The sequence below is a fragment of the Alternaria novae-zelandiae genome (genome assembly GCF_023758075.1).
Source record: "Alternaria novae-zelandiae strain BMP 2774 chromosome Unknown scaffold_12, whole genome shotgun sequence".
Lineage (NCBI taxonomy): Eukaryota > Fungi > Ascomycota > Dothideomycetes > Pleosporales > Pleosporaceae > Alternaria > Alternaria novae-zelandiae.
Genome location: NW_026056972.1, coordinates 825,596 through 851,376, shown reverse-complemented (window position 1 = coordinate 851,376; position 25,781 = coordinate 825,596). Strand labels below are relative to the sequence as shown.

General features: G+C 45.2%; 5 protein-coding genes across 5 annotated transcripts; 2 read left to right on the top strand and 3 right to left on the bottom strand.

Annotated features, from left to right (window-relative positions):
- Positions 1 to 11,521: 11,521 nt before the first annotated feature.
- On the top strand, positions 11,522 to 12,466 carry J4E88_006400 (uncharacterized protein; the record flags this gene model as incomplete). Its single annotated transcript, XM_049400025.1, has 1 exon — positions 11,522 to 12,466. One exon carries the CDS (start codon positions 11,522 to 11,524, stop codon positions 12,464 to 12,466), a length of 945 nt encoding a protein of 314 aa, XP_049254336.1.
- Positions 12,467 to 13,338: 872 nt separating this feature from the next.
- On the bottom strand, positions 13,339 to 14,655 carry J4E88_006399 (uncharacterized protein; the record flags this gene model as incomplete). Its single annotated transcript, XM_049400024.1, has 1 exon — positions 13,339 to 14,655. One exon carries the CDS (start codon positions 14,653 to 14,655, stop codon positions 13,339 to 13,341), a length of 1,317 nt encoding a protein of 438 aa, XP_049254335.1.
- A 629-nt stretch (positions 14,656 to 15,284) lies between these two features.
- On the top strand, positions 15,285 to 16,740 carry J4E88_006398 (uncharacterized protein; the record flags this gene model as incomplete). The annotated part of the gene is made up of 4 exons (XM_049400023.1): positions 15,285 to 15,490; positions 15,546 to 15,789; positions 15,841 to 16,286; positions 16,335 to 16,740. The coding sequence occupies 4 exons, from the start codon at positions 15,285 to 15,287 to the stop codon at positions 16,738 to 16,740; spliced, it is 1,302 nt and encodes a 433-aa protein (XP_049254334.1).
- Positions 16,741 to 16,754: 14 nt separating this feature from the next.
- On the bottom strand, positions 16,755 to 19,015 carry J4E88_006397 (uncharacterized protein; the record flags this gene model as incomplete). Its single annotated transcript, XM_049400022.1, has 4 exons — positions 16,755 to 16,787; positions 16,885 to 18,422; positions 18,470 to 18,475; positions 18,523 to 19,015. 4 exons carry the CDS (start codon positions 19,013 to 19,015, stop codon positions 16,755 to 16,757), a joined length of 2,070 nt encoding a protein of 689 aa, XP_049254333.1.
- Positions 19,016 to 19,427: 412 nt separating this feature from the next.
- Positions 19,428 to 20,970, bottom strand: J4E88_006396 (uncharacterized protein; the record flags this gene model as incomplete). The annotated part of the gene is made up of 4 exons (XM_049400021.1): positions 19,428 to 20,099; positions 20,161 to 20,651; positions 20,706 to 20,902; positions 20,963 to 20,970. The coding sequence occupies 4 exons, from the start codon at positions 20,968 to 20,970 to the stop codon at positions 19,428 to 19,430; spliced, it is 1,368 nt and encodes a 455-aa protein (XP_049254332.1).
- Positions 20,971 to 25,781: the final 4,811 nt, after the last annotated feature.

Below are 25,781 nucleotides of genomic sequence, written 5' to 3'. Positions count from 1 at the left end.
GGCTAGTTGCTCCTCTATTTCTGCAATACGTTGCACTATATTCTTAAATCTTTTGCTATTGCCTAGTGCTATTAGCGCCTGTAGCGTTAGCTCTAAGACGCCTGCTATATCTAAACAGGCAGTAATCTCTAGTTCTAAGGACGCTGCTAGCGTTAGCGCCTTACCTACTTTATTCTTTCTTAAGCCTACTACTATATTAGTTGCTTGTAGCGCTAATTAGTTTCTATACTACACTGCGCTATCTTAATAAGCGTCTAGATCTACTATCTTTAGTTCTATTCCTCTTAGCTAGTTGCAACAGCTTCTGCACTTAACTAGCAGCACTAACCTCTGTAAGAGTAGCCTGCCTAAGGTCTCTAGCTCTTTCTAGAACAACTCTTAGGTTAACCTAAACGCCTCTACTTATGTTCTTAACTCTAATAATGAGCTGTCTAGCGGCGAGAGCAACACTACTACTATCTGCTATTAGAAAAACTCTGTTAACTCTGCAGTAACTAAAGGCGCTAAGAGCGTTACCTTTAGCAACCTACTTAACGTTACTAAGAACCGCGGAGGCGTCTGTAATAATGTTGCCCGTCTCTATTATAGTTCTCTCTCTAGTGCGCTTGCCTACGTCTATAGTAGTAGCTTCTATATCTCTAAGGCTATAGCCGCTGTTAATTAATAGCGCGTCTAGAATAATCTCTTATCTCCGCTAATCTCTATAAACCTATACTAACTACTGTCTCTAGACAAAGAACTTAACCTTAAGAATAAGTTTACTAGCGGCGGCAACTACTAAGGCAACCTTGCTAGCAGTAATACTACTAGCGATCTTGCTAGCGGCGAGACTATTAGCGGCGACAACGATAACGCTAACAGAATAGACGCGCGTTCTAATAACGCTTGCCTAACCTAACAACGCAAGGTTACTAGCTTTGTTTAACCTAAGGCTAACTAGGCCGAAGGCAAGCGCTCTATTCTTAGCGCCTATAAGCTTAATAGTGACAGTAACCTAGTCTATATTAGCGACCTTAACAAGGTAATGTTAGAAGAACAGAATGTAGACCTTAACTACGTTGTCTGCATAATTAAGTATTGCTTTAATACTATCTATCTTCTTAACAAAGACCTTGCTGCTGCCTATAATAAGATATAGTAGGTTAGCGAAAGCCTAGTTAACGAGCGTAACAAGAACCGCGCTCTTCGCATTAAGGCAGCAGCTACAGTTAAGTCTACTAACAACCTGCGTAGTCTTCTTGTCTAATCTAATAATAAGTGTGCTAACCTAATAGAGCAAGAGCAGCAGGTCTAAGGCAAAGCTTATTACTTCTTCTAGAAACAAGAGCTGCGCATCGCTAACGCTATCTAATATACTAATAAGGCTATAAAGCGCAAGAACACCTATAAGGCTGCCTACGACGTAGAATATAAGAAGCATGTAGCTACCTGTTAGGAAGTTACTTGTCTTACTAACCTTGCCTGTACTGCTTAGCCTACAGGCTCTAACCTAGATAACTCTAAGTCTAGCGACAACTCTAACAGCCTTTCTAACGCTTCTTGCTCTAGGCGCGACTAAGTATCTTGCGACTAAGCTTCTTAGCGAGACTGCAAAGCGACTGTGTCTCTAGCTTTGTTAACTGCTCTAGCTACGTCTGCTACGCTAGTTAGCTATTACTCTAAACAACCTAAACTAGCTGTCTTTGCTAGCAGCGTTAGTACTAAGTTAGACAACTACTGTAAGTAGAAGCTTAATATAGAGAGCTAGTTCTAAGCTTTTGCGACTATATATAACAGCAACAACGCCTTACAGCTTAACTACCTCTGTATACGTGTTACTAGTAAGGCCTAGGCTGCTATATAAGATAGTTAGTTAGTTAATAGTAAAGAGTTTAAGTCTATATAGAAAGTCTAGGCTGTTTTAGACTTAGTCTATAGTTGTCTAAACTACTACTTGTTAGCTTATACCTTCTATAATAAAGACGCCTAGATAAAGTTAGGCAAGAGCATTAGCGCCTTTCTTGCCTACTTTAAGGTAGGCGTCGCTGCGCTTAAATAAAATAATAAAGAAAAGATTCTTTACGTCTATAAGAAGCTTTCTGCTTACTAGCGCACCTAAATTAAGTATATTATAGACTATAAGACTTACTCTAAGAACTTTAAGGCCTTTAGCGAGAAGCTCTAACGTCTAGAATAGATAAACGCTACTCTTTACTCTAAGGCTGCCTCTTCTACTCTACGCGCTAGCAATAGTAGTAGCGGTAGAAATAGAGAAGGCAGAGAAGGCAACTGTAGTCGCAACAACGCTGTAACAGCAGTCGCCTTCTCTAGTAATAGTAGACTCTAACCTATTATTACTAAGGTCTACGCAGGTTATAAACTTATTAAGATATAGGTTCTACGCGATATAGAACGCTGTTATAAGTGCACTAAGGCTAGATATAAGCCTAATAATTCTAACGCTCTCTGTAAGAACTTGCTAAAGCCTTTCTTAATAGATTACTTTAGCGAGGTTCTTACTACTCTTAATAAGGCCTGTTGTATTGCTAGTATTTCTATTTCTAAGGTATTTGTTTAGCTTAACGTAGTTAACACCTAGCTTCTCTTACTATTGCTAGAGTCTTTGTTAGGCTTAGAAAACGCCTAGTCTCTAGCGATAGTTGCCTCTAGAGACCTCTACAGCCTAAGCCTATTAAACTATTTATTACTATTAAGTTACCTATTACTCTAATTACTCTATCTTCTTCTATTACTTCTCTTTATATAGAAGACTATAATAAGAAACTAGACTCTACTTTAAGAGCTATCTAGAATTGCATTGTTCTTCTAGAGCAAGCTGCCTAGAGTAAAATCTGCGTTTCCTCTATCGCAGCCGCCGCTATTCGCGGCGACTTATACTAGCTCTTAGTTAGCGAACAACTAGTCTTTAAAGAAATAATATTCTCTCTCTACGCTTTCTCTTCTCTATAACACGCTAAACTTATAGGTAACTCTAGATGCGCTTCTCTCTTTATTAACAAGGCTTACGCTTACGTAAATTATTATACACTTATCTCTCTCTCTAGTTCTACTACTCTTAAACTTGCTAATAGCACTAAGGTAGTAGAAGTAACGTATATAACTTAGGTTGTTGTTACGTTTAATAACTATACTAAGTAAGTAATAGCCTATATTACAAAGCTCTCTAGTGTACAGATAATCTTAGAAACACTATAGTTCTAAGTTTACTAACTCTAGATTAACTAGGAAACTATGTCCCTTGTATTCTTTTTAGACTACTACTTACAATAATATATCTCTAATTATAAGCCTTGCCTAGCGCAGAGTAGTCGCTATTAGAAACACGTCTCTAATATAAGCACCGCTTGCTATCTAAAAGCTCCCCCTCTTATTAATATTGCTATAATCTCTAGCTATGTTGCTGCTACCTCTATATCTTAAGGCAAGAATACACTTATTACAACTATAGAGGAGGTATACTAGTTAGCTAACATAAGCGATAATAAGTAGTAAGATAAACAATGCCTTTAGGTAGTAGAAGCTAAAGTGCTACCTAAAGACTTTAAAAGGTTTAGAGATAAGATAGAGTAGCTGCTACTTAGCAAGAAGAAAATTCTAGCTAAACTGCTAAAGGTACTGCACTATATATTCTATAGCTTTAACTCTTAAACTGCTAAAAAGATACTACCTAACTACTATAACGTTAACTACAAGATTAAGCTCTAGCTAAACCCTAATATAGGGCAACTCTCTAAACTTTCTTTACAATAGTTAAGGCCTTTGTCCCGCAATAAAGCTTAAGCTGTAAAGCTCTACATTAATAATATGCTCTAGAAGAGATATATAGAGAGGGCTACATTAGAGTAGGCTACTTCTCTTCTTATTGTTAAGAAGCCTAGTAGAGGCATACGTATTTGCGTTAATTACTATAGACTTAATACCTACACTATTAAGAACTATAACGCTCTACTACTTATTTAAGACATGCTAGCTAGACTATCTAAGGCTAAGTACTTCTTAAAAGTAAACGTTATTATAGCTTTTAATAAGATTCGCATTAAAGAGAAGTATAAGCACTTTTTAGCGTTTATTACGCTGTATAGACTGTACTAGTACACTATTATGCTCTTTAGAATGTGCAATAGCTTAGCTACGTTCTAAGTATATATTAATAATGTATTGTATAAGTACCTAGATAAATTCTGTATAGTATACCTTAATAATGTTATTATATTTAGCAAGACGCTAAAGAAGTATAAGAATTATCTGCTCTGTGTTATTACTTGCCTAGCAGACGCTAGGCTTTTTATAGACATTCTTAAGTTAGAATTTATAAAATTAGAAGTTAAGTTTCTTAGCTTTATTATTATAGCTAATAGAATTAAGATAGACCTAGAGAAGACCTAAGCAGTCTAGAAATAGAAGCTCCTCTAGATACTTAAGAATATCTAAGCCTTTCTTAGATTTGCTAACTTCTACTAATAGTTTATCTATAGTTTCTCTAACCTAGCTAAACTACTTACGCACCTAATGCGTAGAGACTCTAAGAACTTCTATATAACGCTAGAAGCTACCTGCGCATTCTTAGCGCTAAAGAAGGCTTTCTGTAGCAACGTTGTACTAGCCTATTTTAACTCTAACTTTAAGTGTATTCTTAAGACTAATGCGTCTAACTACGTTTATGCCTTTATTCTTTTATAGATCTAGCTAGATAGTAGTATTTAGCCTATAGCCTATATATCTAAGAAGATAACGCTAATAGAGTGTAATTATAAAATCTATAATAAGAAACTATTAGCTATTATAAGAGCATTTAAGAAGTAGCGCTCTAAGCTTGCTAGAGTTAATAAGACAGTCTAGATTCTTACTAATTATTAAGGCCTAGAATACTTCTATACAAAGCGTTACCTAAACTACTAGTAAGCCTGTTAGTCTAAGTTTCTTAAGAAATTTAACTTCTACATTATATACCGCCTAGGTAAGCAGAGCACTAAGCCTAATAGCTTTACTTAACGTACTAGTAACCTGCTGTAGAATCTACAAGATAATAGAGTGTAGCATTAGCATTAGACTATCTTAGGTAACTACTATTAGAATAGTAGAAGCTACGTAGCAGTTCGCCTTGCTAGTGTTTGTCTAGAAGATAATAAATGTAATATTCTCTCGCTGCTTACTATGCTGTATAAGGCTAATAAAGAATTCTTGCCTATTATCTATCTGCTTAGGCTTGCTAAGTTCTTGTTAAAAGACGAAGCTAACTCTTATAATAAACTTCTAGGTGCAGATAAGATGTCTCTAGAGGAGGTTATAGCCTGCCTGTACAAGACTAACAAACAACTTACTACTATCTAGTAAGCTCTTAAAGTAGGCGATTGTTATATTCTCTACTATCTTATTATTAAAGGGCTTTGCTTAGAGCTTAGCGATTTAGAAGCTAGCAATAAAGAATAGCTATTTCTCTGCAATAATAAGCTGCTAGTTCTCTTTAGCAAGAAGCTACGCACATAAGTTATTAAGCATATTTATAATAGTCTTTCTAGTAGTTATAGTAGTTATATAACTACCTATTAGTAGGTTAGTAAGTAGTACTATTAGCAAGAAATAACTAACACTATAGCCTGTTTTATAAATAGCTATATAACGTATTGTTGCTCTAAAGTAAATTGTAATACTAAATATAGCTTACTTTACCTGCTACTAGTTCTAGAGAAGTACTAGAAGAACGTCTCTATTAATTTTATTACTCTGCTTCTGCTATTGTAGTAGTGCGGCTATTTCTATTAATACATTATAGTTATAGTTAATCGCTTGTCTAAAAAGAAGAAATTTATTACTATAGAGAACCTTAAGGTGCCTATAATAGTAGACAAGTTTATAGAGTATATCTAGCGTAAGAAAGAGTATCTACGCTCTCTTATCTCTAATTAAGGACGCTAGTTTACGTTGTTGTTCTAGAAGCGCCTCTATAAACGCGTTAGTATAGTACCTAAGTTATTAACGTTACATTATTCTAAGATAGATAGTTAGACTAAAAACGCTAACGCTAACTTAAAGTAGTATCTCTGTTTCTACGTTAACTACTTATAGATAGATTAGGTCTAATTGCTTCTGCTTGTAGAGTTTAAGGCTAACTCTATAGTTAGCGCTATAACTAGAGTTTCTCTATTCTAGGCTACTAAGAGCTACTAACTAAGATTAGGCCTTAAACCTTTCTATATACAACTCTAGGCGGTAACACTGTAGACCTGCGCTGCAGACGCTCTAGCAACGCGCATTAATAATATCTGTTGCTTTCTCTACAAAGAACTCCTCTAGTCTCGCGAGAAGATGTAAGAGTTTGCTAACGTAAATAGGTACCTTGCACTATAGTTTAAAGTAGGTAACTAGGTAATGCTAAACGCCTGCTATATTAAGACTAAAAGGCCTGTTAAGTTACTTAATTATAAGAACCTTAGGCTCTACTAAGTTACGCGAGTAATTAATTACATAGCTTACAAGTTAGACTTACTTTAGAATCTCTGCGGTTTGTTTCTTGCTTTTTACTCTTAGCTTCTTTAGCTCTATAAAGACGACGCCTTACCTAGATAACTACACGCTAGTAATATAGACTCTTCTAAAGTTTACCTTACTAATAAGAGTCTTACTAAATACGTTGTTGCTTAGGTCTTAGACTTACGCGTGTAACGCAACGTTGTTAACCTACATATATAATATTAAGAATATCTCTAGTATATAGTTAAGTAGGTAGGTAATAACTAGAGCAATAACTAGTAACTATACTATAACCTCTATAGTTGCAAAGAGTCTGTCTGCAACTACTATAACTACAACCTCTATAAGCTAAAACCTTATAATATATTCTATACGTATAATAATAATAGAGAGCTTGCTGTTACTATGCTCTAGCTGCTAGACTTTGTGTACTTAGAAAGAACTAGCTAGTTATTTAAAGACTTGTCTAGCTAAGCAGCTTCTAAAGCCTGCTAAGTTAATTACAACGTACGTTTCTGCCTAACTTTAACCTTTGTAGCTATTATTAGCTCTAAGGTAGCTTGCTACTCTACTTACTACTTATTAGCTTTACCTAGAATAGAGTTCTCTGCACAGGCACTCTAGCTTGCGCCTAGATTAGATTCTACTTATAGACTCTGTCTCGCCTCTAGACTCTGCCTTACTTCTAGACTCTATTCTACTTATAGACCTTGCTCTACGCGAGGCCGCTTACTGCTTCTGCATTCCTTATTAACTCTACAACCTTTCTTTCTCTTAGTCTCTCTGTTGCTAGCGCGCTCTGCGTTAATAACGTTATCTTACTTCTTACTTCTTAGTTAGAGTACACAGTCTAGGTTCTCTTTAGAAGGCACGGCTAGGCCTATAGGCTTCTGTTTTAGTGTTCTAGACGCTTAGTTAGAACTTTAAGCGCTTTTAGAAGAGAACGTATAATAGTTTAGTTTCTTAGGCGTTAGGCCTGCGTTAGCCTAACAACCTACACTATATATATTTAACCTCTAAGTACTTCTTCTAAGCCTTACTACAATAACATTGTAATTTAATATAATATTAACTATCTAATCTCTATAAGACTCTTACACTTACTACTAAGTATATTCTCTATAAACCTCTTAAGGTAGATAAGTTTACGTATAGATAAGTAATAAAAGGCAAGCGTATAGTAGATTAGAAAGCTAGTATAGCTAAGAAGTACTAGTTGCTATAGAACTATAGCACTTAGAATACTATACTAGTTATAGATATCTCTTAGAGAGCGCGTATTCTATAAGAGTAATAGGTGCTTTATATAAAACGCAGCCTAAGCAGCGCTATTACTAGATTTAAAGCTTACTAGGTAGTTAGAGACTTTAAATAGCGCTATAGTATTAATTTTAACAAAATCTTTACTACTATAGTTAAGTCTATAACTTATAAGGCTATATTTGCTATTACTACTACTAATAACTAGAACGTTAAGTAAATAGATATTAAGACTATCTTTTTATATAGACTAATTAACAAGAACGTCTATATAGAACTACTAGATAGATTTACTTAGAATAGTAAAGTCTATAAGCTTAAGAAGGCTTTATATAGCCTAAAGTAAGCTTCTAGAATCTAGTACTAGACGCTTACAGCCTTTCTTAGCTCTATAGAATATAAGCACCTCTATAAAAACTATAGTATCTTTATCTACTCTAATTATAAGACTATTATTATAGTCTATATTAATAATCTTCTTATTATAGAGCTAAGCTAGAAGAGTATCTACATGCTTAAGAGCGCTCTAAGCACTTAATTTTAGATAATAGACTTAGGCGCTATTGCGTACTACTTAGGTATTAAAGTTACGTAAGACTACTCTAACTACTACTTATAACTTAGTTAGTAGACCTATATTAATAAGATTATATAGAAGTTTAATATAGAAGCTCTAAAAGAGAGTTACTATCTATTTTGCAGCAACCTCTTTTTAGTGCTAGCTTAATTAAATAATCTCTAAAGCACGCTAGAGTTTAAGGTATAGTATTAGGCTACTATTAGCTCTCTTATATATTTAATACTAAGCACCTAACTTAATCTAGCCTTTACAGTATCTTAAGTTAGCTACTTCTTCTCTAATCTATAACTAGCACACTAGAAGGTAGTCTAGACTATCTTTTACTATATTAAGACTATAAGAGATCTATAGCTAATCTATTATAGTAGTAACCTTATTAGCTACATAGACTCTAACTACGCTATAGACGTAGACTACTACTCTATTAGTAGTTACGTATTTAAACTTAGAAGCGCTGCTATTAGTTAGTTATCTAAGAAGTAGGCTATAGTCTCTCTCTTAACGTATAAAGCTAAATATATTACTTAATTAGAAGCTACTAAGAAAGCTATTTAGCTACGCTAGCTACTTAATAAGCTAAGTTACTCTAGCTAGACTATTCTCTTGCGCGCTAATAACCGCAGCGCTATTACTCTTACTAGAAACCTATATAACTATAGTTATAGCAAGTATATTAACGTTAGGTAGTATTTTATTTATAAAAAGATTATAGAAAGCCTAGTTAAGCTTAAATACACGCTAATAGCAGATATAATTACTAATAGCTATACTAAGCCTCTTATTAGCTTAAAATTAGCTAAATTTACACGTAACTTAGAACTTAAATAATTTCTCTATATTACTATAGAAGTCTTAGTAAAGTCTTAGCGTATTTCTTAAAAGCTCTTCTATAGGTTAAGTAGAAGTATTTCTTAAATATTTAACTAGCGTAATTACTTTTAAGTTAAATTTAAAGTAACTCTCTTAAAGGCTAACTCTTAAAAGTCTTCTTATTTAATAGAATTACTACGTTACTAATAATTAGAAAGATACCTTTTATCTATAGCGTAATTTAGAGCGTATAATAGTAGCTTAGAGAGTATACCTAGATGTAAGTACCTATAACTCTAAGCGCCTAAAGGCATACTTATACCTCTACAAATTATCTTTAGCTACTTACTAATTAGTACCTATCTAGATAAGCTTACTAGTATAATTTAACGCTAATACACTAAATTATACTTAGCCTAAGTAGAACCTTCTTAAGAGAGGCTAATAATAGGCTATACTTTCTAAACTCTCTAGAACTAACTAAGTAAAGAAACTAGCTCTTTTATAAAGCGATTTTTACGCTAAGAAAAGAACTAATATTAATTCTACTTTTTAGTAGTCTTTTAGGTAGTAGTAGCTCTTTAAGTTAGCTATTATTAGGTTTTATATAAGTTTACTACGCCTAAAAGCTTCTTAAATTACTTCTATACCTAATCTTATTATAAGCCTGCTAAGCTCTCTCTTTTAAAGTATACTTCTATACGCCTAGCGTAGCTAAAGAAGTACTTTCTCTAATTAATATAGTAACTTATTACCTACTAAGCCTTTAGTATAAGAAATCTATCTAATAAAGAGCGTTACTTAATAACGCTATAGTTTAGCTCTCTACTTAACTAAATAGGTAAGAGCGTAAGTAGTTATATAGTGCTTTATAGTACTAGGCTATAAATAGCTATAACTCTATAGAATTATTAACGCACGTCTAACGTACCTAGCTAAGTATAATAAATCTAGTACTAGATAATTACTCTACTACTCTTTTAGAGAATTGTTAAGCGCCTATAAGCGTCTAACTTCTACTAAAAACTATAAAAATTTAAGTACGCGTAAAAGTAGGCTATACTCTATCTTTATTATATATATAGAAACGTTATTTAGCCTAAATTTTACAGCCTAGAGTTAAGGTAGTAGAAAATTCTTAGAGGTACTACTAGATATAGAATAATTAGAAGATTCTATTTTTAGCCTTAAAACTTATTTTAGAGTAAAACTAAAAGTAGAAGAGTAAATTAAAGTATTAGAAAAATACTTCTTTACTTAGTAAGAGTTTAATTTAAATAACACTAGTATTAGAGTTAATTTAACCTTAAGTATAAAGTGTAAATTAAGTAGAAGTATTAAAGGTTATGTAACCTTAGGTATATAGACTAGGCTTTGCCCTTCTTTGAATCTATACTCTTCTTACTAAATCTTCCTCTTTACTACTGCTGGAAGATGAAAAGATGGTAGAAAGAACTTCGGGTCTGAAAACGTCTGTAAGCTTCAAGCGAGTGAAGAACAGGCTACTCAGAACGAGGTAAGCACCTAAGGTTGAAGCAGGCGAAGTGTCGGAGCGGTACCTCGAGCAGTCGACGAGAGTCTGAGATTGCGCCTGTGCAGTGACGCCTGAGGCTTACGAAATGACAGTCACGACGGCAGCCTGGAAGTGCTGGGCGATTAGAGTGGTCTGTGGCGTGGTGCGCTTTTCCCATACCAAGACGAGTCTGTCATGGCTAGAAGCGTGGCGCTGGAGGTCATCGGTCTGCGCACGAGAACTCCTGTTGATCAGCGTTGGAACTGTTATCTCGTGCATGCGGCTGAGCTTGGGATATGCCTCTCAAACCACGTGTCACGGACGATGATCGTTACCTTTCGTTGGTATTGATCGTTCACTGGTCTTCATCGCCATCCCTCATGAATCATTACCTTAGAGGGTTTACAATCGGGCTGAGACATATCATACCCTTTCCATCATTGGATGACAGGACACAACCTCACCAGCCGTCTGGGGCCAAGACCTGTCGTGGCCTTAAGTATCTGCATGTATACGCACCGCGGGGCGTAAGGCTGCGGATCCCCGAAATGAGCAACGGATCTTGGTAGCCAGTAAAACCTCCGTCTTTGGTTGAGGAATGCGGATTCTTTGTTGCGCACGTGGCTGAATATGCTGTACTACCTCTTTGACACCGAAGGTTTTCGTGGGGTCCATGGCATTGGGTCATCCGCGCCATTTATTTCCGGAACTGTCAAGGATTGTCTAAGACAAAGCCTAGATTTGCGTTGGTGTCTAGACTGCAAAGACTCAAATGTCAGCGGTCGTGATTCAGCCTCATGAAGATCGATGTGGATGATGAAGCATCTACATCCGCTCTGCTTAGACACATTACAGCAAGTTTTCGTTCGGCATTCTGCTCATTCAGTATGTTAGCAAGGCTGCAGTTCAAGTTTGTCAGCTATCAGTCGCTCTTTGCCTTGTGCGTCCTTCTTCTCATATACCAGATCTACACCATTCGCTCCGCCCACCACGACATCGCCCTACCCATCCAGGAAACCGTCCAAGCACCTAAGTATGAAGGCATACCGAGGGTTATATGGTACAAGTTGGGTCCTCGTGGCCTCTCGGAAGAAGCCCGAAACTGGACCGATAGCTGCATCACGTCCAATCCAGAGTACGAAGCGCACTTCATGACGGACGAAAGTAGCGACGAATATGTTCGAACCGCGTTTGCATCGAGGCCAGATATCGTCAACAACTACCTTGCACTTCCAGTACCTATATGGAAGGCAGATCTGCTTCGCTACTTGCTGCTCTGGGACCAAGGTGGCATCTGGTTCGATCTCGACGTCTCCTGTGAGAACATACCCATCGACGACTGGATTCCACCGGAGTATAAAGCGAACACAAGTCTGGTTGTGGGTTGGGAGTTCGACCATGGCTGGCCGGACAATTACTTGCACCAGATGGAGATATGGGCCATCATGGCAAAGCCCCGGTCACCGCATCTGATGCAGGCGATAGATGACGTCCTGGAAGAGCTGGCTAAGAAGACCGCTGAACACGGCGTAGCTGTCGAAGACACTACCATGGAGATGATGGGAGATGTAGTCGACTTCACAGGCCCAAGGCGTCTGACGTATGCGGTATACAAGAGTCTGGGTGCCATGGTGAACCGCAACCTGGCGGGAAGTGACGTGGAGAAGCTTCTGCAGCCCAAGCTAGTCGGAGATGTGCTATTCATGCCCGGTCGCTCTTTTGCACCGATGACGAACAGATACAGCGCTGAAGAGGAAGCTGTACTATCACCACAGTTAGTGACGCATCATTACGCTGGAACGTGGAAGAACAGCCACGGCGGCGAGCGTTGAAAGGTCAATTTGAATCGTACTCCAAAGTCGCGTCGGTCTGTTGTCGGCTCAGGCCGGGTTTTTGGTCCGCCATCGCCATCAACAAAGGTCGCTAATAGGCAACAATCCGTAACATCGATGCGCGTGTGAGACGGGCGCAGGAACTTCTTCAAAGGTCGATGCCGCAGCTTGGTTTCCAGCCCCCCGGGCCAGCGCTTGAGGGATCTTTCGACCTAGCGCGAGCTAGCATGAATGCAGCTAGGTCAGAACCTCCTACGTGCTGCTCTACCTAGGTATCACTACGATACTCACAGTCTTCATTGCGAACTGGTTATGGAGAATGCAATGTGATTTCATGGGATAAGCTACAGCAGCATCAACATTAGTTCAGAAGTACAATCTCCCATACACCCACCTTCGTGACCCCTCGCTCAAAAAATCCAATTGCTGCCACGAACCTGTCCCGCATCTCCATCCACTGCGTAATGAGAGCGGGCTGACAGTAGAGCTCGATTTTCTTCACTTCCGCCAGCTTGGGAAGGCGGTGTAAAACATCAAGCCAGTCGCAACACTCTTTGTGAAGATTTCTTGAGATTCCTGCATCTTGGTCTGAAGCGTCAATATTGAAACCTATTTGGAGCCTGATGACGGCATCGGCGATGAAGCCTATCTGCGCGGCTGTTACACGTAAACCGGACGGGGTATCATACTGGCGGGCTTGGGTAGGAACTTGCGAGCTTTGTCCAGCCATGATAGGTTGATGTGATGAAGGTTCGGTGAGACGCTGAAGAAGGGGTGATGTAGGTATTTATGTATAGCCGATATGATTGCTGTCTTTACCAGCTGATATGATCACCGCGGTCTGAAGCCATGTGATGTTTGTTGTAGCACATTCAAGACTCCTGATCACCGAACGGATAATTGAACTTGAGGAGCGCATTCAGTCCACCGACCCAGTGGTCCTCAGCCATGTCTTCCTTGCCACTTGTGCCGCGCACGATGCTGGGTACGCCACCCTCCCAGCCACGAGCGTCCCGCTTGACCTCTTCTCCACCTATGCGGACTTCCATACCCGTGCCCAGTTTCTCTGTGATGGTATTTCCGTCGATGCTGACCTCGACTTCGCGACCACGATTCTTCTTGCCTAGCCGCAGTGTGATTGGCGTCTGAGCTGGCAGCACCAGTGGTCTGAAGGAAAGCGATCGAGGGCAGATAGGCGTGAGGCATATCGACGGTACGAGGGGGTGTACGATGCTTCCTCCAGAGGACAACGAGTATGCCGTGGATCCAGTAGGCGAGCTGATGATCATGCCATCAGCGACTGCCTCGGTCAGGAAGCGGTTGTTGATGTAGACGTCGATGATCTTCAGGTGCGGGCTGGAGCCACGGTGAAGCGTGACCTCATTCAGCGCGTATGTGTCGCCCTCTCCTTCGATGCCACTGATTCTCTTTCCATCAGGCCCGAAGACGCCCACCTTCAGCCTGTTGCGCAACAAGATGCGCGCTGTTCTGTTGCTTCCCATAGCCTTGCCTCGTATGTCGGCGTAGCTCAGTGGCTTGTCCAGAGGGTCATCGGGCGATGTGGGTGGTGTGGGTGGAATCGTCCCATGCGAGTCGGAGAGGGTAGCGTAGGTGTCTGGCGCGCCGCTCATGTACACCTCCCGAAACGCTCTCTTGTATTCTCTGAACTTGAACTCGCCCAAGAAGCCGATGGTGCCCATGGCGAAGCTCAGTACAGGAGGTACATTCTCTGCATGGCTGAACAGGCTGCTAGCCCTCAGCAGCGTGCCGTCGCCTCCAAGCGTGCAGACCAAGTCGGTTTTATCCGAAAGGTACTGCGGCGCACCCTGGCTCTGCTTGTATGTGTATACGGGAAACGCAAGCTGCTCGTGAAGCTCTTGGGCAGTCTCGGGATCGAAGATGACGTTTATCGACGGGTAGGTGGAGCGTATGTGGGACGTGAACTCTATCACAGACTCGGTGATGTTTGGCGTGCGCTTCTTCTTGGTGACGAGGATGTTGCGCGGTGGGGACGGCCATTGCAGGCTCAGCAGGGTATTCGAGGGCGACTGTACGTATGACGGCGTCGTGCGCGAGGGAAGCTCCGAAATCTGCCTGATCTCAAGACGGCGTGGAGACGAAGAGAAACTCCGTGCCTGGGCCGGCAGAGCCAGGAGGCGCCATGGCAAGACGCGATGGGGTACAAACATGTTTAGAGGGTAGGAGGCTAGGGCCAAAATGCTAGGCGAAGCTGTGCGCAGAGCTTGGAGGGGTGGGTGGGCGCCATATGAGCGGGTGATGACGAGTCGAACCGTGGTAGGATGGCGCCTGGTGGCATCGCATGCCAGACGGAGAGGAGTGAATGCTAAGGCGCGGAGATAGTCCAGGCGCAGCGACTAAACTCCATAATCACATGCAGCGGTGGAACATTTGAAGGGGTGAAAGTTGCGAGTGAACGCGTCCGGATATGACTAGCGCCCGCTCCAGGCCAGCTAACGGGTGGGGTGAACCGCCGTGCTGTCATCATGCTCGAGGGAAAGCTGCGGATCGGCAGCACCAAGTTCCAGCGCCCGGAGACACGATGCGCGAAAGCTGCGGCCTGATTACTCCCTCTGCTCCTCCACACCACGCCCGCACGCCCTTTCACCCCCAGACGCCCAATGCAGACGGCAGCGCGCTGTCCCACTCTCCCCCGCCGCATGTCTGGGCCGTATCCGTAGTTCCCTCGTCCGCCTGAGCATCCGCCCACGCCCGCCTGCGTGCACGCGCACTCACACTCTCTATCGTATTCCTCAGACGTGCCTGCATACTCCCCATGCTTGCCCACACCACGAGCATCATGTCCACCACAGACATCCGGCAGCGCAAGCCGCCCGCATCGGTGCCCGTCATCGAGAAGCTGAAGGCGCAGCGCACCAAGACACCCTCCGCGCCAAACCTCCCCGATCCAACCCAACACCCAGCCGGCAAGGTCAAACATGGGCCTGTTGTGCAGTTTCTGCGCATGTGTCTTTTTGCAGCGTACTTCAACGGCAGCATCATAGCGTTCGTATACACTCAAGGCTAATGCTACCCATAGGATACTAACGTCATGTCTCAGCATCGCCATCACCCAGTACATCGGCCTGCCGCTATACTTCTACAGCAAGGACCTCTTCTACGCGTGGATGGCCATGACCAAGCAGCACTTTAGCATGACCGTCACCACCATGACGTACTGGTGGGCGCCCGTCACGATGCGCGTCAGTGGAGACGAGAGCATCAGAGGACAGATGAGGAAGAAGGAGGATGGCTTGCTCGAATGCGACTTTCCAGAAAGGCTGGTATTCGTCTCGAACCACCAGGTACGGTTATCCAGGCAACATGCTGCAGAACAATGAGCTGACACCTACTAGATCTACACTGACTGGGTCTACCTCTGGTGGATGGCATACAGCGCGTCCATGCACGGCCACCTCTACATCATCCTCAAGGAATCGCTCAAATACATTCCAATCCTCGGCTGGGGCATGAGGCTCTTCGGCTTCATCTTCCTATCCCGCAAGTGGTCCACGGACAAGGAGCGCTTCCAACATAGGCTGAGGAAGCTGAGCAGAAGTCACGACGGCCCACTATCCGGTTCCAAGGGTCTCGACCCCATGTGGCTTCTCATCTTCCCCGAAGGCACGAATCTTAGCAAGAACGGTCGCGCCTCGAGCAAGAAATGGGCAGAAAAGAACCAGATTGAGGACCTGAGGCACGCACTGCTGCCGCGAAGCACAGGGCTTTCCTTCTGTCTGCAAGAGCTGCAAGGCTCCGTAGACTACCTCTACGACTGCACAATGGCGTACGAGGGTGTTCCGTAAGTCTAGCCTACCGCCCAGATTCTTCAGATACTAACACACAACAGCGCCGGCCAATACGGCCAAGACCTCTTCACCCTCTATAGTACCTACTTCCAAGGACGCCCTCCAAAGTCCGTAAACATGTACTGGCGCCGCTTCGCCATCGCCGATATCCCCCTCCACGACGACAAGCTCTTCAGTGACTGGCTCCTTGCCCGATGGCGCGAAAAGGACGACCTGCTCCAATACTTCCTTGAAAACCAGCGTTTCCCAGCCGACGAGGGTGAGACACCAAACGTCAACGGCGGGCCATCGCTCAAGGGCGCTGGCTGGATCGAGACAGACGTCCGACCGAAGCTGTGGTACGAGTGGCTACAAATCCTCGTTCCGAGCGCCGCGCTTGCACTCGTGGTGAATGTATTCCTCAAGATTGCGAATCTCGTGACGAAAGTGACGGGAGCAAAGTCATGAAATCAGGAAACTCCTTACTTGGCGGCAAACATGTTGTTTCGCAGTGTCTGGCGCGTGGTCGTTTGTGTTATGTAGATCGGCTTTGATACCCTATATTCATCTCTTCTCTGTCCATCAAATGAGGGTGTACCTCGTGGTACTCACGTAATCCTTCTTTGGGCCCTGGACATCGTATCGCACTTCCCACCACATATTCTCCGTGTCCCCGTTGACAACACCCGGTCCGAATGTCCAACTAGCCGTGTACAAATCCTCAGCACAAAGATGCGTTTCTTTGTTCTTGGCTTTCACCTCCTTTCCACTCGTTTGCAGATCACCCATGTCGACGAATGACCCCCCGATCCCTTCCCCGGTCTTCCCCACGCCATCCTTGATATCTGCGCGCGGCATCTTTTCATCGTCGAAGAAACGGACGGCGATGTATTCTCCTGCTTTCTCGTCTGTGCTTCCTGGTTTCGACGTTTTGAGTTGGTACACATACTTTCTGCGTGCGTTGAACTTGAGACCCGTGTCTGTTGCGAATTCGCCTTCTTCGGCGTAAAGCAGAGTTGGCGGAAAGGAGGCTGGTAGGTTGCAGGACGTGAACGTCGCTGTTCCTGTCACTGTGCCCGAGGGATGGGTCGGTAGGGTGGAGCGGAGCTGACGGGTGAAGCTCCATGATTTGTCCGGGGAGTCGCGTAGGTTTTCGAAGATGGAGGTAGGCAGCGAAGGAGAGCCGGGCTTTGGCTTTTCGGTCTCGGAAGAGTCGTCTGTTTGTGGTTCTTGGGGCAGGGGTCTTGTTTCTCGAATGGGTATTGAGGTGGTGATGCCAGTGTCTGTGCCGTTACTCTTGGTTTGCAAGAAGGCTTTTGGGTCTTGGCTTTCTAGCAGGATGGCATTGACGCTTTGGAGTGTGCTTCTACTTGGGTTCAGCGCGGGGTTGCTTGTTGTTATCCAACTGAGCCTTTGCTTGATGAAGGCTTTTCCGATGGCACTTGTCTCCTTTGGCGTACTGGTATCTATCGCTCCCTCCTCGTTTGTGTAGAGACATAGTACTGCTAAGGCGGTACCAACGGATAGATCCTTGCCTGTTGGGCAGCACACGAGAATCTTTCCGGTGGTTGGTTCCGAAAGAGACGAAAAGAAATTCAAAATTCGGGGCAGTTGAGTGCGGAGGTCGCGTGAGCCAAGTTTGCCGGTTTGGCATTTGAGGTGCAAGTAGTGTTTGACTCCGGCGTCCTTTAGCATCGAAGTGGCGAAGGGCTCCGGTGTACAACTGATCACAACGTCGAATCCATCGAGCTTCATCTGGTCACTAGGAGAGATATACAGTTTTGACGTTGGCTTGATCAGACTTGCGACCGCGCTACTACCTCCGTCTTCGTTGAGCAATTTTTCGATCAGAGCTGGCGCATCTTCCTCGCTCGTCTTCATCAGCACATCCTTGTGATTCCAGAAGACTGTCGGTGTGAGTCCATGAGACCATGCTTCGTGGTCATCGGCAGCACCCTGGATGTACCCGCTTTCCGATGCTTCGGCACCGCGTACCCGTCGCGATGCTGTGCAGAGCACGATGGGGTGAAAGTCGGGGAAACAAGGCGGACTGTCCGGAAGAGATGATTGCTGTGTTACCCAGATTGGTCGGAGGGGCCTCTTCAGCTTACTGCGAAGGTCCACGATGTTAGGTTTGCAGATATCCTTGTCTCGATATCAGCGAACATATTTGGGAATGCCCAGACAAGCTACGCACCAGAAACTGTTGCACAAATCCGTCTATCCTTTTCTCTATTTGCGCATGCTCACTTTCTCCCACGGCTTGTGGCGGCGTGAACAATCGCATCTCGTCTTTCCTAGGTGTGCCGAATACAGCTCTGTTGATCACACAGCACCATGTCGGGATGGTTTTGCTCAGCGCGTCCGGCATACTCTTGCCCCTCCTCGTGCTGTCCACAACCACGGCGCCGCCAAACTTTTCCACAATATCCAACAGTTGCAGATTTAGTCTTCTCAGACTGAAGCTCCATTCGCCCATGTGACCGTCCGTGCTCTTGAAGTAGACAGATCCAGACTTTTGGGCTGGTGGAATGTACCAGCTTCCACAACGTTCATTGGCTACGAGGGGTAGATCGTAGGCAGAGGCGACTGAACTGACGAAATCGCTGTCGGAGATAATTGAATCAAGGCGATTGTGCGTTGAGAGTGTTGAGCGGCGCAGAGAAGAGAGGGTGCTGGATAGATTTGGTGTGTTGGAAAGGTGCGGAAACAGGATGTCGGTTTCTTTCAGAGGTTGAGACATCGTTGTCGTGGGCTCTTCCAGTCTGCCAGGTGCAAAGCTGATAGTGTCTGCGCGGGTGGAAATAGAACGACCATTCACATTTGCATACCCCGCACCATCGCGTACGAAAAAAGGGAAGAAATATTTTGGAAGGATCTCAGACAGACGGGAAAGGCTATACGTAGATCTCAAAGTTATCGAGGCCTATAGATATGATTGAGCCTTCTAAATCATGTTCAGGAATTAGGGATGGAAAGGGGGTGTTCGTGAGGGAATGACCACAAGAACGCTAGTCCAAGAAGGGCTAGGGATAACCTCGGACGGGTTCAGAACAAAATTCGCTCCGAGCGAACGTGGTAGGTAGCTTGTGGATACCTAGGTACTTCTGTCTACCTATGGTCTTGAATGACTGCTAACATGATGCATCCACCGTCTAGTCTTGTTTAACAAGCGAAACAGGCGCGATGTAACTCTTCCGTGCGCTGACGAAATAGTTGACCGTTGCAATGATAGCCATCGCGCCAAACATAAGCGCCGCCCAGTTCATGTCCGTAGCCGAAGGATTTGGAACTATAGGGAAGAATGAGAAGATGAAGGAAACGATCAAAAAGGCAAGAGCAAGGTCGTTGACGATGCCTCCAAACTTGCCTAGGCTCCAGCGTCGAGGGAGCAATGGCTCTCCTCGCCAACGCTTCAAGCGCACGCATCCAATCGATATAATGTAGGAGAAGATGAGAGCTGCGTTCGAGATGGAGACGATGGCGTTCAACGTAACGTCCGACCCGAAGTTGATGCATGCGAGCACGAGCGAGGACCCAAGACAGACAAGTAGCGCGTTGACGGGAATGTCCCAGCCGGCTGGCACTCGCTCGATCCATGCAGAGAACGGAAGTCCCCTGTCGCGTGCAAATGCCCAGATCTGGCGCGAAGAAGCAGCAGTAACGGATACGGCTGCAAAGAAGACGAGGATGACGAGAAGAGCACCCATGACCTCAGTGCCGGCGATAGAGCCTGTCGCATTGTAAACGGCCTGAAGTACAGGCTGTCCGGTCGGCGATTCGAGAACCGAATCAAGAGCACCGCCGCACATTACGAAGGTGATCATCTAACACGAGCGTACGTAATCAGTACCTGCCATTCATCCAGAATAGTTCATGCGTGCTTACCATAATGCATCCGAAGATGCCGTTGAAGAAAACAGCCCACATCATAGCTTTCGGGAGTACCACGGAGGCGTCTTTTAACTCCTCAGACATGTGTGCGCCCGCGTCTGGGCCAATGAAACACCACAATGGGGTTGAGAGGCCAACCAGAGCAGACACGCCCATCGAGCTCCATTCTCCACCATTTGTCCAAGTGGTGAAAACTTCTTCCGCTGGAAGACGCTCCGCCATAGTCCAGAATAGAATCAGAAACGCGAAGAAGGCAAAGACATGCAAGACCAGCACAACACCTTCCGCGAGGGGAAGATGCTGCGCCAAGAAGATGTTGAAACCGATCATGAGGAACAGCCAGAGCATCATCAACAGTGTGATATGCCATAGTTCTCCAATCTGGGCGTCAGGGTACGCGAGGAGGACCATTCCGATGACGAGACTCGAAAGCATTTGTGCACAGGCGGGTATTCCGCTGACCCAGCCGACAGCCGCAGCCCATCCTGAACATGGTGTCAGTATGAGACTTTAGATGTTTAGACCATTCGACTACATACCCACGATGTAACTAAGGGACTTTTGGAATGATGGCGGAGCGAATTCGCTGACCCAATGGTATTGTCCACCGGCAGTTGGGGCCATGGAGGCCATCTCGGCAAGCGACGCAATCATGGCTAGGACGAACATCCATGTGATAATCATCATCCAAATGACTCCTGCTGTGCCTCCATTGAATAGCCCAAAATAAGCTGAACTTTACTTATACTTAGCAGGGGATAGATCGACACAGGAACAAGAACTTACAGTAGAGCACTTTCCCATGTTGACTGTAGGACAACCACGAACCCAATGATGGAAATCAGGCGAAAATTTCTCTAATTGAACACTTAGTAGAGTTCCTGCATATACGTCGCAATAAGGGTTTACCCGGAGTTCTTGTTTCTTGCCCATCCGCTGCATGTCCTCGGCGTCGTGGGCTGTGCCTCCCAGAGCACTGGCATGCATCCTACCCGCTTCGCCGGATCCATTGCTTCCTGTGTCGTACTCCTCGGCATTCACGATTTTCGATTCTCCGACGACTGCCATGGTATAAAGTACGTGACTACAGAACAACGGCCACCAACGGAGGTAAGGGATGTCCTGAAAGAAGAGGGAGGTGCAGTGGGGAATTCGTCCCAGACGCTGCTTAAGCGATCTAGATGCAAACTCTACAGCCGTTACTATACACGTTGATTGCAAGCCGTGCCTAGAGCTAGGAACTAGCTGCCGTTCTTGGGCCCATCACCGCTTTATGTGGCGTGCCATTGAGATCGTGACAGGCTTTGACGAATCAGCCATGAGTAATTAAGGAGATGGCCTTGGAAGAGCGGCTTGAAACTACAGGGCTCTCAAGCCGTGCGCATTGCGCAAGGACACTAATGCATGATATCCGTGGGGGCCTGTGCAATGTCTTGTGTTGGTTCATGTACACCATACCATGTATTCATAATAAGGAGACTCAAGCGTAAGCTTATCAGGTACTGGAAAGGTTCGATTTGTTGATGCTCTTTGACCGTCGTGCATCATGCTATTGGTGTCGCGAGGCCAAATAGCCGACCGGCGACTCGTTGATAGAGCATGCAGAGGGTATGTGTTATCGAAGGGAACATGGAGAAGGACCCTCCCAGGGCCGTTCCGTGGCCACCATAAACACGCTTCGCCCGGAATCATACAGCCGAGGTGTCTATCGTCCAAGCTTGCTTCGCAGCACCACACACCTCCCGGGGCCCCGAACCGCGCACCAATCAACACGTTCGCTGTCACAACCTGCATCTGCGTGCTACCGTGCTTTCATCGTCAAAAAGGCTAGCTACAGGCTGGTGGTGTCGCAGATCGGCGGTCGTAGAAGTCCAGCATGGGCAGGTGCGCAAATTCTCCTCCGTCAGAGCGTCGAGAGGTCGAGGAAAGCAACTGTAGGTAGTCAACTTGATCGATCTTAGCTATAAGAGTTGATTAGCTGAAGTACAGCAGTCTATGTACGATCAAGTGCCGAGCGGTAAATGCTGCAGTCAGGCACGCTGTTGAGAAGCGATAAGCTCTGGCACGTCACGGGGCAGCCTATTATTGACAAGGTTCAAGGCACCCCGTAATGACCTCTCCGATCTACACCCACTTCAGCGCATGCAATCAGCAACAGGAGGGATGCACCACATTCTAACCAAAGAGCGCTACAGGTTTGGAGGATTTCATGCCTATCGGAACCCGATCCCAGCCATGGGTTAAATGCGGACGAATGGCCCTTGGAGAGCCGCAACACGGTCCACGCGCCTGCTTAAGGGGTGATGTGATACATTCACTGCGCACAGAACAAAATAGTTCCCAGCTGGTTTCGCCGTTGGATGAACAGCAGAATTCGAGTCAGGGTACGGTGATAAGATGAGACGGTTGTCCGCGCCGCAGCTCTGGAGACGACGCCACGACCCACACGGGTGTGCTAACGCCCTGTCGTGGGAACTTAAGGCTACCGAGCAGTTCTCGCGTGCTTTTCACGAGCAGTATCATGGCGGATCATGACGAGGAAGCAATCGCACGAGGCCCAGGACGTGCAGCTACGTTGAAATTCACCATCAGTCTCTGCTTATGCTACACACTATGTGTAGCATGCCTTCGAGGTTATATTCGATGGAGAGCTTATGGTCTCGATGATCTGATCGTGCTACTATCAGGGGTACGTACATCGCGGTGTTTTCATAAAATTTTTGAAACGACGAGAGGCAGTTACTGATAATCATGCGAATAGGTATTGGCGCTTAGTTTCTTTGGTGTCGTTTTTGCGTCCATCTCTACTGGACTCGGGCGCCCTATGACTGAGCTGGCTGCTCTCTCATCCGCCATCGAGGAACTCAACAACTACGCAACGGCTGGTAACATCCTATGGGTCATATCCCTATGCGTCTCTAAGATTGCCATCGTTGCCATGCTATTGCGCACGACACAGACGAGATTTCACAGAAGATTCCAGTACGGCGTAAGCGCCATAATCGTCGCTCAATGTCTCACATCCGTCCTCCTTCTGAATGTCGACTGCTCGGTCCACCGTGTACTTGCGTGGGACATCACCTCCGCGCACTCCGAATGTGCCCAGAGTGAGCAACGATGGATTGCTCTCACAGCCCTGGATGTCATGACCGAGGTCCTCCTGCTCTTTCTGCCTATTCAGTTGGTGTGGGGTCTACGTATGGCCTTCCGAACCAAATTCATCGTCATATCGTCATTTTGGCTCCGACTACCGTACGTACCGTTCGCCAGCAGTGCTTTTGTATTAGCTGATCACGCGATAGAACCCTAATCTTCTCTGCTCTTCGCCAAAATGAGATACATCAACTTACGACTACATCTGATGTCTCTCTCACGGCAGCCACAGTGGTCATCTGGCAGGCTGTGGAACTATCGTACTCTCTAGCGGCCGCGACGCTCGCTGCGCTCAAGCGATTCACAGAGTCGCTCAACACTGGTTTCGGTCATGGCGAGCTTATGCGGATTTATGCCCCATCTCAAGGATACAAGCTGTCGGGTCGTGGTGTTGCTTCAGGGAAAGCGAAAGCTTCACGCAAACAGGCACCTCGCCCGGATGAGCCTGAAATCTCTATGGACACCATGTCGTCTGATGCCACAGCTCTGCCCCCATCTAGATTTGAACCTCGAATCGAGCAGATGAGATTGAGGCCTGAACCACTCCAAAACACAGCGACAGTCTCGTCGGCACCGCAGAACTTGGTTTTGAATAATGGGCGAGTGGACGATACAAGCTCGAAAAACAACATCATACGCCAAGAAATACAGTACTCAGTTCATTATGAGCAAGGCGCCACGATGGATAAACATGGCAAATGAAGAATCGCCACTCCTTATCCGACACCCATTCGAAGGGAAATGGCAGGCTGAAGGGCTTTACTCGCGATTGTATTATCGCTTTATGCAGTATACTATCGCCTGGATTTGATGCTCTCACTGGGGCTTACCGCTCGTCGCTTCCCCCTATGGACCCGTATGCGGAATATCTGCTCAATGCGTTGGAAGGGTTTCGACTGCGATGCGACAGCGAGATGCGCCATTATATCTGCGACCTCAGCAATCCGGATATACCGTCACTCAGCAACGTCTGCCATATTCTGCATAGTCTGCACAAAGACCTCGGCCTGTGGGATTATTTACACTCAGGTTTCCCAACGCAGAAAACCTGTCTAAAGTCCGCTTCCCAGACGATGAGCGCGTAGGGACGATGTGTCGCCTACTTATATCGCTTCTTCCAGACTTCATTTCATCCATCTGATCAGCCCTCCGAATACATAAAGTACGACGAGACCTGGATGGCAACACAAGAGGTAGGCTCTTACTGTCCGCAGAACCTTGACGCGACGCAAGGAAAGCCATTCACTAGCCGAAACTCGTACATCGGAATGATTGTAGTCTTTTCTTCTTGGCATTCGAGCAGCGATGCGCGATTTATACTCGCTGAGATAATCCAAGCAAGGGAATCAAGGGGCTTGGAAAGTATCGGAGACGGGAGCCATGAACGTAGAAGCCTAACGCCAGTCGGATGCCGGCATCTAGTGCCATGGATGCCTGCCTCTCAACGGCCACGTGATCGATCACAAAAGTCGGTAGCATCAATATCGAATGGATATGGATATATGGCTGATATCTAGATGCGCCTTCGCAGGGGTATGGAGAGGTCTCTTCGAATCTTCACGCAACTTGAGCGAGGTCTCACCGCCGAAGCGTGGATCGCAAGAGGCATCGTGATATCTTTGCCCACCCGTTTCAGTGCACACGAACCTCCCAAAGTCTAACTATCCTCTCGAGAATTGCGGACGTTCACACAAGCTCAGAAATTCTCCTCAAGCGCAAGGCTTGCGAGGCAATGGCGTGAAGCTTAGGTACATTAGATGGCCTCCATATTGGGACTACGCTGGAAGGGGCATAGACTCGTCATTAGCGTGGGCAAGCTTCAATTACCCGACCACTCTGGCATCTGCGAACGCGAAGCTCTTCACTTACATCAACCACTCACATCATCCTTCCGAGCGTCGCTGTCATCACTATGTATCAGTTCCAGAGTCTCCGTTACCTTCACTCTCTCACAACGCGGTCCAAACCATACAGCTAGCTGCAGCAGCGGAAGTCGTGCGCCGAGACGCATGCCGTGCGCTCACAAGACCAGAGAGAAGTGGTCTGCCGCCTTCCACGCGTATAGCACGAGTAACGAGATCAAACCGGCTGTGATGTTATTGGTAGCACCAGGCTCCACTCGCATCATGCCATCGTGTACCAGAAGTCGTCCAGTGCAGCAAAGAAGAGTATATCCAAGACTATTTGACACGAAGACGGTCAATTGCAACGATAATGCGCACCTTCAGGCAGCTGCTACGTATTGCGCCGTCCGGTCGTGTTCTCATATGCTCATTTTAGGCAGACGCATATACCCGGGAGTTCCCCCAACCCTCATCTTCCAGAAGCCTACCGCAAGCGCTCGTCCTGCCTCACACGACCCCCAGACCAGCATCGCAAGTCGGTAGCGAGGCTTGGCTGTATTATCGACCTGGTCTCTCGTTCGCCGTAACCTCCCATGTGGAGTGCATCAGGATAAATGC